This window comes from Teleopsis dalmanni, chromosome 2, assembly GCF_002237135.1.
Source record: "Teleopsis dalmanni isolate 2A chromosome 2, ASM223713v2, whole genome shotgun sequence".
NCBI classification, from domain to species: domain Eukaryota; kingdom Metazoa; phylum Arthropoda; class Insecta; order Diptera; family Diopsidae; genus Teleopsis; species Teleopsis dalmanni.
The window spans coordinates 185,923,107-185,938,755 of record NC_051847.1 but is presented as its reverse complement, the minus strand read 5'-3'; the positions used below and the strand labels follow the sequence as shown (position 1 = coordinate 185,938,755).

Here is a 15,649-nt window from a genome sequence, read left to right as displayed (position 1 = left end):
TGATTGATAGATATGTATAGATACATAGAGAGATTGTGACATAAAAAGATATGTACATATTTAGATAGATAAATAGATATGTTTCATTTTCTGGATAGAGGTTAGAATATTCCCGAGGTAAGACATATTTGACGTAAAAGGCGACTAAATTTCCTCAGATATTAGAGTTTGTGAATTGATAGCTCGCAATGACTCTGTGAAGCCAGTGTACCAGTCAAGTGGATGTCATCTTTCACTAAACGTTTTCTTTCACTCCAGGGTGGTATTGTGGGATTTGATTGTGTACAGCGATCATATTTTTATTAGTTGCAGTTGATTTATCACCGTGGGAGATGAAAGTGTGCAGCATCGGTTCCGTTTTAATAAGTTTAACTGAACCATCACCGTTGGAAAGATCAAATACATGTTATGTTCAATTGACCATGTGTGTCGAATTTTTGTGGATGAGAGGTGAAGACTACATTTAATAGCTTGTTTGTCTAGGATGATTCTGGACGAACCAGCTGGACAACCGCGAAATTGCAGTGATATCTGGAAATCTCATCTTTTTTCAGACAGAAACAATATTCTGTCACATCAAACCGTCCTAACTTGTTAGGTTGGTAGTAGATGTTGAGGTCTTTCGGCCGATGATTCAGTATCTACATCAGATTTTTTTGAAGAAAATCAATTATATACCAAAAATAAAAAGAAACTAAGTCCATTGTCTGTCGGTTACTTAAGATGACGTGCCAGTAGTGACTTTATTCTATTGTTATGTGAGTGTCAATCTAAGTAATAATAAGACTTTGGTCCGCAGAAGTGTACAACTTAAATGATTAAATCCTACTATTTTACCATATTGTGTTACAGACTGAAATATGTCTTCTATTTATAAATAATTTACTTTGGGCATTTAGACTGGTGACTTTCTGCTTCAGTTGCCTGAATAGTTTGGCAATATGAAATAGTTCAATACAAACATATTTGTATACTGAAAGCATGCACTACTATGTAGTCATATATTTTACATATGCCTTCAAATGAAGTTTTGAAGTCTTATTTGTATCTCCTTACAAATTAAAATGATTGCCTAAAAGAAACATAAACCCAATATTGGCAAGCTTCTAGGCGCCATTGCGTTTTGCTAACTAAATTTACAAGGATAAGTGTAAATTTTCATTTTCAAGCACATTTTAAGGATGGCTATTTTTTGTTCTTAAGTATTTTTCTATTTTTTTCATTCGCATTTATTTATGTTTTTGGCAAACGCATATTAACACAAGATAATAAAAATCTACTTTAATTTTAAAATTTTTTCCAAATGTTTCTGTTTCGTTTCCTTAATAAAAATTTAGATTGCATGTGCCGTGCATTTCTACATTTCTGCACTTCCAACTGCAGATTGCCTGCTGATATCGCTTTCCATGCTCGCTCGACTGTTCTTGGATCTGTTGATAGTTAAAACTTTGGCTGCCATTATGGTAGCATTTATATTGCCATTGTTGTGCATTTGCTTTATTGAAATTTTTTTTATTCACTTATCCTGTTTTCCTCTATTTTTCTGGGCCCTTAGAACGCGTATTCGTACCGAACGCCTCAGTAGTGTGCACTGAGGTTTTGTTTTCTTTATCCTTGGATTGTAGGTTTGTTGGGTTGTTGGCAACCACAGTGTGCACTGAGCGCTGACACTACGGTGTGAAGTTTTGGTTTTGCGGTCGGTTCGTTTGGCGATTTTTGCATTAGTTCGGTGTACTTTGGGTTTAGTGTTTGCCAACATTTATTCATTTCCTATTTTATTTCACTACGTTTTAATGTTGTTTTTTTCTTTTTTTTTTGTTTATATTTTAATGTGCTCATGTTTATTGTAATGTTCGGGTTAGTCTTGTGCCATTAAATAGAAATTACGATGTAAAGAATTTTTATTGACCCATTATTCATGATAACTTTCTTTAAACCGAAACAATTTTTCTTATCTGTTATATGGTCAAAATCCTTTTCGCCGATAATTTAGTCAGGAATATCAATTTTTCTTCATTCGATGATATAAAGTAATTTACAATCCCCAAAGAGTTACTTAAAAATTTATTGATATACGTTGCCATAAATTAATGAATAGCCTAGTTTCAAATAAAATAGTTGAATATACAATAACATTAATTTAAATGAAATAAAAGTTTGAAGTTATTTTTATATATTATATATTATAATGATATACTATATCAGTATATAGTAATATCTATGGGATTTTTGATTATCAGTGTATATATGTATTATATACATATGTATATATAAGTCTAATGTATAAATTGATAATGTGAAGTACTTTCAATTTACTTTATGCACTCTATTAAATAATGCTTAGATGGGTTTTAGAGGTTTTTCGAATATTAGTGTACTACAACAACAAAAATTCATTATTATATTATTCTAATTAATTGAATTTTTGGCTGACCATACAGCTGTTTCGAGTATTGCTAAATACCCATCATCAGTGGTCTTGGAAATAATTCTTGTATTTAATTATTCGTTAATAATTAAAGTACCAGGAATCGAACTCGGGTTCTACCTAATGTGAAGCACCTGATTCTGATTATTTTTCTGGAGTTTTGTTACTTTTGCTGTGAAAGTTTTTATTAACAATTTTACTTGCTGTGCTTATATTAGAACGAAATCATAAACCAGCTGTAGAATAATTGAATTAATTAATTATATTTATATTTTTAATTGCTAAATTTCAATACTATTCTGTTTGTAGAGGTCTTGGTTAATTTCAAGTGTGAACGTCTACAAACTTTTTTCTTAGTGCAGTTTTTTCAGTTTCAGAATATCTTAGATTTCCTTATAACAATATGTAATGTAAGCGAACTTTTTATCCTTGAGACTTTTCTTGAGACTTTTCTTGAGGTTTAGTAGCAAAAAATACTAATTAAGATTTAGTCTGGAAAATAAGGTGTATTGGATATCAGCTTGCCGTCTAATTATTAAAAGTTTGACTTAAAAACCAACTTGATAAGTGTATCTATGAACGATGCCTTGATTAAAGAATGTATTTATATTAACTGGAATGGTTTTGTTTCATCTTTATTTATTTTTTTGGATCATTTCAATTGTCTTTAAAATGATCCAAAAGTAAGTAATCTTTACAGTAGATTGATTTTCTTCTTTAATGATATTCAAAGAAATTTATGATATATGTATTATATGAAACAAACATCATGACTTTTTTAGTTAAAAAAATAAACCGTAGGTCCCTCGTGATCAATTTGCTAATTCTTTTGTACAGATGTTCTTACATTTTTTTGACCTTCTTTCAGATTAAAACGCGTTATGAAATTGGAGAAAGAGAGCGATCGATATTTGATTTTTCATAGGTTTTTTGTCATTTCTTGAAGCACGAAATAATTACATTATGGAATATTTACCTTTTATATTAGAAACAAGTAAACACAAGTATATATAAAATATCTTTATAAAATTGGATTTAAAATGATTAATCTAATTTCATTGTTGATATTAATTTTGATGCTTGCTACACTTGATGAATTCTGCGGATTGAAAGATCTTATACATAAATCGTATACATATGGATTTCTTGCTTTTGGTATTCACTGTTCCGTTCTTGGCATTAAGAATAATATGCCTATATATAGATAAAATATCAATAAATGACAGAAGAAAAATATTGTGCACGTATTGGTTTCATCACCTTTTAGACAGCATTAAGGCATGAGTAAAATTTCACTCCACTTAGTGACCGAAACTGTGCGAAAATTGTTATAAAAACTAATTTTAATTCTCAATTTTACTCAAGTGAATTAACTTATGATTACAGTTTGATATTTGAAAAAACTGACTATGTTCACGTAGTTATGTTTATTGAAGTAAGAGTTATGTGTATACAATTCAATTGAATTTATGTAATAAGTTTTAAGTAAAATTAATTTATAATATACATTAATAATAACTATTAAATATTTTAGTATAATTTCAGTACAAATATAATTTATTTTATTCATAATATATAACTTGATTTATATTAACCTCAGTTGTGACATTATTTAAGTAACATAAATTTCTACTTGCTTATTGCAGATACTTTTCGTACTTAATTTTCTTTATAAGTGGCCAAAGCAAAAACGAATAACGAGTAACGAGTAACCAACGAATTGAGCTAAGACGCGGTATAATTGAAAAAAGCAATTAAATAAACTATTTAATAAATAACATTAAAGATGCACCAATGCATCGCAGAAGTGCGATAATTGGGTACATTACCCTTGCTCGTATACGTGGTGGGGGCTCCCGTTTGGGGGCACCTAATAAGGTCTACGCAAATGCAGTATTTAGCAGCCGAAACGTGCTATAGATACGCTGTGTCACCACGCCACCACTACCACTAAATGCAGTGGAAGAAGAAATTTACTCGATTGAAAGCAGCTACAGGAAATTCGCGTGCGCGAAGAATGCTTTGTTGTGGACGAAGAAAGGTGAGTGGAGAGCATAAATAAGTTCATTCTATTTCTTGAATATTTTATTTTGCTAAATGGTTATAAAATAAAAGGTCTTAAGTATAAAAATATTTGTGTTCATGTGGCCATACATATAAAGAGCTTTTGTCTGGAAATAATGTACTTCCTTGAGAGAGATATGTACTCGCATATAAGATTTCATGAAAGAGATGTGTATCCGTATATAAGATTTCATCAAGTTCAATTCGAAAATTTCTAATTAGTAATTTAGGAATCCTTAGAAATATAAATAAATATAAATTTATAAATAAATAAGGCAAATGGTGAGTTCATTAATATTATTATTTCAGTTCGGATCAGTTGGTTAAGGTGGGCTGACTTTGAGATTTAATCTTGGAAGGACACTAGTTAGTTCTATTCCTGGTACTTACAGTCTCAAATAAGTTATTTAAGATTAAATAAATACAAGAATAATTTCCAAGACCACTGATGATGAGTGTTTAGCAATACTCGAAATAGCTGTATAGTCATCCAAAAATTCAATTAATTAAAATAATATAAAATGAATTTTTGTTGTTGTAGTTTACTGCCGTTCGAAAAAATCTCTTTATAATCTAAAGTTTTTTAAAGTAATAAAGATTAATAATCATTGCCTGGTTTTTTTTTTTTGGAGATAGTTTTCTTTGTAATCCTGTATATCTGTAAGTATCGAATAAGTGGGTTTCTGCCTATACTATTTCTGTCGTTTTTTGGATCAATATATCTCCAACTGAATTTAAAGCATTTCTATACCAAACACACTGCATATACCAGTGTACAGTATCCGTAATTGTAGATAAATAATAAATTAATATTATTAATTAATTTTATCGTTAATGATATTATTCTATGAATGCAATATTTTAGATGTAATTTTAAGTAATTCTCAAATTAAAACTAATCTTATTAAAAAGAAAATTACAAGTGAATACTGCAGGACTAGTATTCAGTGCAACAAATTTGCTTTATTATGGCATTTACATGGTCTTTTAATACGAACAAATTTATGCATAAGAGCATGTAAGTAGTCCTGTTTATGATTGTTTATGTGTGCGTGTACGTGTGCGTAGTAAACAAGCCTAATCCACAAATACACAAGGAAATTACGTCTAACGCACACACTGAAAGCGATTACAAACTTGAAAGCATTTGGTAACCTATAATGCCATAAACAAACAATGCTATTTGTACGAGCAATTGTATTTGACCAGCCAAAAGCTGCTGGCTCAAAAGGAATCTGGACCAGGCAACGGCACAAAATGCCATTCGTAGGAGATTTTCACCGTGCAACGGAAGCGGATGCGATTTCAAAATGGCACAGATTTATGCAGTACACTTGAACGCACTTTTAATATGTGTGCTGTTCGTTGGTTCGTTGGCAAATGCACAAACACAAATACACAAAACATTTCACTCGTTCCTTCTCTCTGTGTGTGTGTATAGCGATTTTTCTTCGGTTCTAGTTGCAACAACTTGAAACAAAATGTTGTATGTGCGGCAATTATAAGAGCAAATATTACTAGTAATTTCATGCCCCAAAATTGTAAAGCAGTGCAATATTTCATGCTTAAGTTGTTGTGGCTATGTTGAAACACCAAAATGTGCATATTATGTCAAAGCTACTAACAGAGAACTACACAAACGTAACTAGTTCCCTGCAGAAAAGTAGCGAGTTTATATAAAATATTTAGTTCGTTTTTGAGTAAAAGAATTTAGTAGTAGGAAGAAAATGTTAATTTTATAGCAATATTTTTTTGATAAACAACAAAAAAAGTACATAAAAATAAAAGTTATGTGAATTTGTATCACTATTTATGTTAATAACTTCGAAAGTAAGTAAATAAATAAAGTTTTCAAGAAAACACTAGTCATTTCATATTATTTCGTAGTACTATGCTGTAGTATATTTTATTTTAAATGCTAATATTATATTCAGACAGCCAAATTTCTTTGGTTTCGTAAAAATGAAATGAAATTAATTTCGAAAGTGTGAGTTTCTGGGCAGTATGAACTGCCCATTTAAGGCCATATTTCTTAATTTCGTTACAATTTTAAAACCGCATTTTGTATGGAAAAACAACTTTATTTCGCTAAAACGAAGATGAAATTAAAATTTTTGCGCATTTAATGTGTGTCTGAACATAGAATAATCATTCAGTTTTATGCTAAGTATTAGCATGACCTAATAAATTTCATTTTAAACAAGTCTATAACACAAGTAATATATTCAAAAATTTTACTGCAGGGTTATTTATTTCAGTTTATACTAGTCTATAATAATAGTTAAATATTCTGAAATTGAGTAAAATTCATTTTAAACAAGTCCATAATACTAGTAATGTATTCTAAAACTTTACTGCAGGGTTATTTAATTCAGTTTATGCTAGTCTATAATACTAGTTAAATATTCTAAAATTTTACTGCAGGGTTATTTAGGCTTGAAGCCATGAAATACCGATATTAGCAACAACAATCACAATACAATAAGTGCTTGAGTTTGCTTTCATATGCGGGCATATGCAGCAATAATTCCATTTTAAGCCTCCAGATTTAATGTGCATATTCCTGAGCGTATTTTTCATTATTTTCCGGAATGAAAGTAACCAGAAGTGCATTGTTAAATGGACGCATACACTTGCAATTAATACGCATTATTAACGCAGAAGCACCACTCAGCACATGTACGTCGCATGCGAATAACAACGTTGCTACATAGCTACGTAGCTATGTATGTAGGTACGCACAGCGAAGCGTAGTGGCCGTAAGCGTATATGTGATTTCTGCTGATTGTTGTTGTTGTTTTCCATGTGTTTTCGCACAATTTAGCGGTAATAAATTTAATTTTTCGGTTTGCATTTAAATGCAGTTTAATTGCAAAATTTGATTTATTTTCATTTTGCGTAAAAACGGCTTATAAGCTTTTTATTTAACCAATGTCCGATTCTGATGCTGGCAATTCAGCGAGCAAGGAAAGTAAAGAATCACATCGAAAGTTAATTATGTTTGTTCATTTCGAAATTTCATTTAAAATTTTTTAACATTAATGAAGCAATTCTTATTTGCAAAGAATTGAAATTTTTACAAAAAAAAAATTATTTCAGTTTTGATGTTCAATTCTTGTTTTAAAACACGTATTTTTTCATATTAAGTAAATAATATCCAATAATAATAAATCATAAATGATGATTTTTCTTGAGCTTATCAAGTCTTAAACGATTTTTTCTATACTTAGTTTAATATGATATTTTCGTATACGTATTTTTTTCACAGTAACTAGTTTCTTTCTTATAATAATAATATTAATATGATGATGATATCTCTTCAAGTTATGAAGTTTCAATGAAGAACTTACTCAGTTGAACATGATATCCTATAAGAATAAAAACTTTAAAGGAGGATGTTTCGAAAAAACGATTCCATATGAAGAAGTCAAAAGTCTACTTTCACTAGGACAACGCATCGTGTCAGAAGTCGTGGGCTATTATGACCAAATTTTCAGATTACTGCCTGTACACAAACCCCAAAAAGATATTTCGGGAAAACGGATTGGGTTGCGTTGAAAAATCATCGTTAAAATTGAGTTAATATTACAAATTTTTTTAATTTTGTTAAAAACAGTTCGTTGAGGTACGCTGACTCTGAGCGTACCTTCAAATTTAGCAGGACACGAGTTCGATTGCGCTGACTCTGAGCTTCAAATTTAGCAGGACACGAGTTCGATTGCTGGTACTAGCAGTTTAAAAAAAAATTAATTACGAATAATTACATACAAGAATTATTTCCAACACCATTAATAATGGGTATTTGGAAATACTTGAAACAACTGTATAGTCAGCCAAAAATATTTTTTGTTGTTGTAGTCCAGTACTTTTCAAAAAACCTCTTTATGTTAATAGGTTGTAATATAAGCAGATGAAACTGTCTTTTCAGATTGGTTTGGGATACTCGATTTATTTACCAGCACATTAGTTTTTAAATTAATCTCTTTTTATTGTAAAATGACAGGAAAAAATTAGTTATTTTTTCCTGTCATTTTACAATTCAAATGCATTCCGAAATACTTTGAGATACTTTAAGGAATTGATGAATCATTGATTGAAACCTCAGGAAGTGTCTACTCGTTACTGGAAAAGTTAAACTCATGTATGTGTATTCATTCTATATTCTAAACGTGAAATCAGGTTTCAAATAATTTAAGCTTAGACTGTAGATATTTTGTTATTGCCACGCTTGACATATATATAAATATAGCATTGCTTAAAACTATTATCCTTTCACTAGTTTCTCATTATTTAATTGTTCAATTTAATTTCAATTAAAGTGAAAATATAAATATATAATTAAAGTGAATAAAATATCCGAAATTAACTATGGAGAAAACTTTTGCAAAGCATGATGTACTAAAAACTATTTAAGAGAGTGTAAATAATTCTATTATTTACAATAAAACAAAATAAGTAACTAAAATAACATGCTTATTTTGTAACCGCATCAACATTCGCGTAAACATCCTGGCAAAAGGATGTTGCAAAGTATATTTTAATTGTGGTTTGTGTGGGTTTAAATAACACAAAATTAATTCCACTGACATGTCAAAGCCATTGAACTCAACTTTGTAAAATAAACAAATTGAACATTTAACATTTCCGAGTAAATCTGTTCAAAACTTTTTACATCACCACACTCTTCTCCCTGCAGTTCTATACTACAACTAATGGTAGTAGTAGTAGTCGAGTTTTATGAAAAATAAAAAAATATAAAAAAATTTTTATAAATAAAAAAATCCTTTTTACAAATATTTTTGCATAATTTCAACTTAACTTTTTGCTGAAGTTTGCAATCAGTTGCGTTGACTCTTAATGGAAGCTCCTTGTTGGAGGATTGGAATGTTTAAATGGTGCTTCATACTCCGGCACAGTTTGCAAATAAATATTTGCGTTACTTTCCAAAGTAGGCATTGATCATAATTACGCGACTACTGGCAATATCAACTAATGAAGTGAGATACTTTGTCATCATTACGCTGACAATTTATTTACAAGTTGCCTTGAAATTGGTACATCCTTAAAAATAACACCATTGAAACCGAAGTGGAAAAGCTGATATGGAAAAATTTTGTGGCGGTAAAGGATTGAGTTTCACACATCTGTGGCTGTCGACTGCGGAAGTATCTTGAATATTTCGTTGAAACTTACATTTTAATGGAACCTAATGTATATGTATGAAGTGCAATGAAATTTATTTTGTTAGGGGAAAGGATAATTAAATTTTCGTTACGTGACTGTAAACATTTTTTATTTTTTTTTACTTTTTTCTACAAAATTGTTTGACTTTTCGTTAAAAGCTTCTTGTGGTTACCCCAAAGATTGTTGAACATTTTGTATGAAAACCATTTGAAACTGCTTTGATCTTTGTTAAGTAAATTAACACTAAGATAGTTGCTGAAAAAACGTTTACCCATATACCAAATTATTGGTCTATTCTCTTCATTATTGTAAAGTAAAATGGTTCCATGACATTTTTGAACGTGATTTAATGAGCTAACCGACCTAAGTAGATTCCTAGGATCACTACATAACCTATTTATGACTTGTTTCGCAAAATTAGTATGGTGTTGTACTTCGTTGATGATTTAGTAAAGACAATTTTTTTAGCAATGCAAGAGTTTTATTAGTATTATTATGAAGAATCCAAATTTACATATACATACATTTATCAATATAATCAGCATGCCGTACGGTTCACATCAATATATGCAGGTTAAATTGGCACTTAAATGTAAATACTTAATAAGATTCACAATGAAAGCCAGACTAGATAAAAATATTTGTTAGATCCCATAACTTATTGGAAACAAATTAGATTGGAAACAAAAATAGCCATCAGTCAATCTAAATAGAACTAATTTAGTAGTAACATACCCTATCGATTTTGAAATGCCACTGTGTATTGAGAGAGTTTTGATGTGGAAAACAGGTGCATCTATATAATTTAACCTACCTGCTGGGCTATTTCCAATAAACAGAATAGCATAGGGTAACAATTTACTAGCTCAAAGGTAAGTAAAGTGAAAAGTGTATCGAAGTCTTAACTAGCCAAGAAAGCCGTTATTATTATTGGGTAGAAGAGAAGAGCAGAGAAAAGAAGAGAAGACAAGAAAAGTTAGGAGAAGAGACGACAAAAGACACAGCGCAAGAAGAGAGACGGCAAGAGAAAATAAGAGAAGACAAAGAGAAGAGAAGACAAGGGAAGAGAAACGAAGCGAAGAGAAGAGAAGAGAAGACAAGAGTGGACAAAAGAATTTAAAACAAGAGAAGAGAGGATTCTCTCGTAATAAATTAATTTATTACACAAAATAATAATTCTGTCATAAACTATTTTATTAAGTTTTTGCATATAGTTTTTGCATTTGTATAGATGCTTCTAGTTTTCTCAAACTTCACCTCAAGTACACTAGTTTTCAACCCTAGTCATATCATATCATCGGCTTACATTGAATATTTGTTGCATATACTTTTTCATATTTTATAGGAAAGTCAGAAATTTAATATATTGTATTTTTAATATTTTTTAAATCCCAATTTTTGATGTGTTTCTATTTTTCTTTAAATAAAAGAATTCTATAATTGTTAAAATCGTTAAAAGAAAAATTGAACTATAAATAAATCTGCGAGTTATAGTACCATAAGTACTGTCTCTATAATATTCAATATAAGTGCTATAAGTACTCAATATCTTTTCAGTCTATGTCGACGATTTGCGGGTACATTACATAGTTTAAGAGAAAAACATCACAAATGTATAAAATATGCAGTTGAAAAGATATAAGAATATGATTCGCAATAATCATTTCAGAATTAGATATTAAAAGTACTGTTCAGTTTGAAAATTTCTATAGAAAACCTTTTCTTTTTAAATGTTAGAAAAAGGTTGCCAAAAAATTATATTAAACTATAAATAAATATGGATAATTATTTGAATTGTATTATTTAAATACTTAGCCTCTAAGAAATTCTATTTCTATAAGTCACGAATACCTGTAGTTTAGTTTTTGGGTTTCAAAGTATAGTATTTCCAACGAAAATTAGAAATTTCCACAAAATATTTAGTAAAACCATTTTTAACCTTAAGAATCCATTTTTACGAAATAAGAGGTTATTTGCATTGAACAACAGTTTTTTAAATTTTATTATTAAGACTGTAAGTAGCTAAAAGTTTTCTATATTCCCAATAAAAGTAAGAAAATATCTATTTTATTTTATTTAAAATTGTTTAGACTTTTTGAAGAGCTAAAAGTAGTTTGAAGAACTTTAAAAGTCAAATATGTAGCATTTCGCTAATGAAAAGTTATTCTACTTTTGCACTTGTTTTCAAGACAATCTATAGAAGTAAAACTTTTTTAAAAAATATAAAAATATAAAATAAAACAATAAAAAACTATTAAACAAAATTACTGAACAAAAATCGTGTCTAACAAAATCTTTCCCGTTGTTGTTAATTGTCAAAAGACAGTGCAGCGCAGCGCAGTGTCTTATAAATTATTTTTGCGAAAAGTTTAAGAACTTTAATAAAAATGTTAACAAATCTAATAATAAATTAAAAAACAAAAAGATAGTGCAAAAAAATGGTGGAACAAAGTTTAAATTTTACCCAACATACAAATCGTTACCAACACAAAAAAACAATAATAATAAATAAATGCAAAAAGGCATTGCCATAAAGTTTTTAGAAAGCAATTTGCGCCCGGAGTCTTGGTCGGTCGCTGGTTGCCGTTTTTCAAATCACTTTACGATTTGATGCACATTTGCAGCGAAAATTCATTAAGTTTGCAGCAAAACTGTGTACCGGAGTTGATCCCAATGCAGCCATGGGCACTAACGATGTTGTAAATTAAAGTGACACCTACGAGTCAATTAGTAAATCTTGCTTCCAGCGTTGAAAGACACACAATCAAACGCCACGGCAGGAAAATTGAAAAGCAAATAAGTGGACTGACACCTCCTAAAAGCATGGCAAATTCTATTATGAGACTAGGAAGAAATAGATTTTTGTATTTTTATTTTTTCAATTTCTGAATTTATAGATAGGAAAGTGATGGCAATACCGTTTTAAAAAACGTTTAAAAAAAAGTGTGAAACTACAATATCTTTCTTTTAATATTTCATGCAAATGGTTTAAAATTGAAGTTGACTACTTTTAAGAGTTTAATAGATAAGGATTGAATTTTTTTTACTATATATCATCTACTATATATTTAAAGTGGCGTTAAATTAGTTTTCTTAGTTGTATACTTTCTGTTTATACACAGAAGCAAATCTAGATTAAGATCTGTCTTTACAGGGCACTGGACCATAAGACGGCATGGAGTTAGACTTGGGCTACCCTGTGGTATCTCTTATAATGCACGTCTATCAGCTCTCGAAGAAAGAACACCAGAACACCTGAAGTGTCTATGTCCAGGTTTGGCCAGAACCAGGCTTAAGTTTCTGGGGTCCACCTTCTTCAACAAATTCGGCAATATTTCTAGCATTAGCCTTGGCCAGATTCTTACCTTTATAAATGCTTCTGGCTGGTTCTCTGGCTTGACTTTCTCTTTACTACCCACTATTTCGAGGTTTTGTGGATTCAAAATGGCGTTTTTTTTAGTTAATTGAGGAGAATTTATTCCTCCCTCCACCACAACTAACTGGCTATACTTACTGTTTGTTATTTTAACTTTAAATTATATATAATTCATACATTTTTCCCAAAGTTCCTTTTGTGGCCTAAAGGCAAAGACTTGATATCTTCAATTGATTAAAGCATTCATTAATTGCAGATATTTGTTTTGGAACCATTTAGTAATTTTTTCAGGATTGCATCAAAGAAGCGTTATACTGAAAAATAGTGATGGATTCTTTCTGATGGATATTATTTTCGAATAATTTATTAGTATTCCAGTAAGTTCATGAATTGTAGGTTTGTTGTATCCCAAAAAGTTGTTCTATTTACTTCTGTCTAATCCACGCCATCGAGTAGCAGCAATCTCACAACCTTCACGATTAGTCCACAGGCCATTGTGAATTCTTCTATGCTCTTTAACAGTTCGCAAATCGTGGTTTGTATTGAACTGACGGCCTTAGTTTCTCGATCACGACAGCCTGAAAGACGCTAAAACATCTATTGGGACAACTGTTGAACTGGGAACAATAGAGTTATCCAATATAGATCCCTATTCCTAGCTGGTCCATCGGGTTTATGTTAGAACAAATGCTTAGATATTACGACTGTAATAGTTGAGAATATAAAATGCTCAAATATTTTTTGACTCAGAAAGGTATTGAGTAAAGTTAGTATAGGGTTCCAACTTTTTAAATCTGGCATCTTTTTAATTATTAAATAAATTTTTTGCATTCGATTTAAGACCTAGGTGGCAGTAAGCAATGCATAGTAAAAAAAAGCAGAAAATAGAATATCGAATGTTTACTATTTATAAGTGTGGTAGATTTAAGTGAGCATGATTCGATAAGAGTTGTATTACTGAAGTTAGTAATATATCAAAGATTGTATATATACCTATATATATTGACAGGTACAAAATAAGTTTGCATTATTAAAGACGTCAATAATTCTTTTACTACTTTTTTTAGATTTATTTTTCTCATTATTATGGATGCATGATATGCTCCAATATTTGTCAAAAAGTATGAAAAGATGAATATGAGATGAAACTAAATCTGGTTGTCTCTCTGAATGAAGGTACAGGAATCGATGAATATTTGAACCAATCAAATCAAATTTTTCAGTGAATCATTTTTTATTGGATCGTATTTTGTTTGCAAAAAAGAAACCATCGCTTTATAACATAACTTTATATGTGAAGAGTACTAATAGACTAGCAAAGGTCGACACTCTATCTTTCAGATATCCGTTTAAATGGGAACTATAGAGTTGTCTGATATAGATACCTACTCCTAGCTGGTTTATCGGGTTTATGTTATACACAGCCATAAATTTTTTTCTATATTGTATTTCTTTGTTTAAACTGCTAAGGGTCATTGCCATTTTTCGTTTCTGATCTCTTCACTAAATTATTGTTTGTTTTTTAAATTTTTACACTTTAATGTTCCTACGATTATTAAGATTCATACTAATAAAAGTGTAATATTAATCAAAAAAGAAGTTTTTACGTAAAAGTCATAAAATTGCACAACTTCTATAGAACTCTTGAAGTTTACAAAACTAAGGAATTTATTTCCAGTTACTTTTACAAAATATGACATCAGCCCGAGAAGAAATGGTGACAGCTTTCATGTTCATGAAGTACGACTCCGTAAGCCTCGAAAAGTGTGGAGCATAGGACGAAGTACAAAGCCTGCAGCTTTTCTTATCATTTTTCACTCATAACTTCACAGTGTGGAAAGTTTTAAGCGGTTTTGTTGTTTTGTTTCTATGTTTTACTGTAACTACAATCTTTGTTATTTGAATCCTTAGCAGATGCCTGCTGAAGGATATGAAATTATTTGCTCCTCTCTACAAGAAATATGTTCAAATATATGTAGATATGATAATGTATAATATATTGTTCCATAAAGTTGTGCACACATATTTACATGTATTTCAATATATGATTATATATTGATATTTCTTTGCACATATACATATATATATATGTATTTATATGTATATAAATATACATGTGTGGATATATGTGTTTATAAGTATCTATACGCATATTTAAAGTTTGCCTTGCATCTTATTGAATCTCTATTCGTTTTCTATATCTTCTTTTTTTCTGTACTATGCACAGATATTGGCGAAAACTGTACTGAAAGTAATGCCCTGAACGTACGTACGTTCATTTTCGAATATTATTGACATCCTTATAGATGGGTATCTGTCATCTATAAAGTTTTGTACAATTTTCAAACATATTTTCACAGTCTTTGTCATGCAAATTCAAATGTTAAATGTTTTCCGCTTTGTAAGCTTTCAGCTTAATTTACTTGAACTATTTTAAATCGCAATGAGATTAAAAACAATTTAAAACCATGCATTGCTAAAATTCAATAAAATGTAGAGTAAGTCAAAAGGAAATTGTTTACATTTTCCATTTTCAATTTTCACAAAAACTTTTCAACAGTCAACACATGTAGTGGAATGAATTTATACAATGAATG

The 15,649-nt window shown here is 30.0% G+C and overlaps 1 protein-coding gene across 1 annotated transcript in view; it reads left to right on the top strand.

Moving 5' to 3' along the window:
• Window positions 1-15,649, top strand: part of LOC119684280 (rho GTPase-activating protein 100F) — a 77,559-nt gene that overhangs the window by 11,296 nt on the left and 50,614 nt on the right. Inside the window, exon 2 of the mRNA XM_038098288.1 lies at window positions 4,075-4,469. Coding sequence (XP_037954216.1) covers window positions 4,383-4,469 — 87 coding nt within the window. The 5' untranslated portion in view covers window positions 4,075-4,382. The remainder of the gene's footprint in view (window positions 1-4,074; window positions 4,470-15,649) is intronic.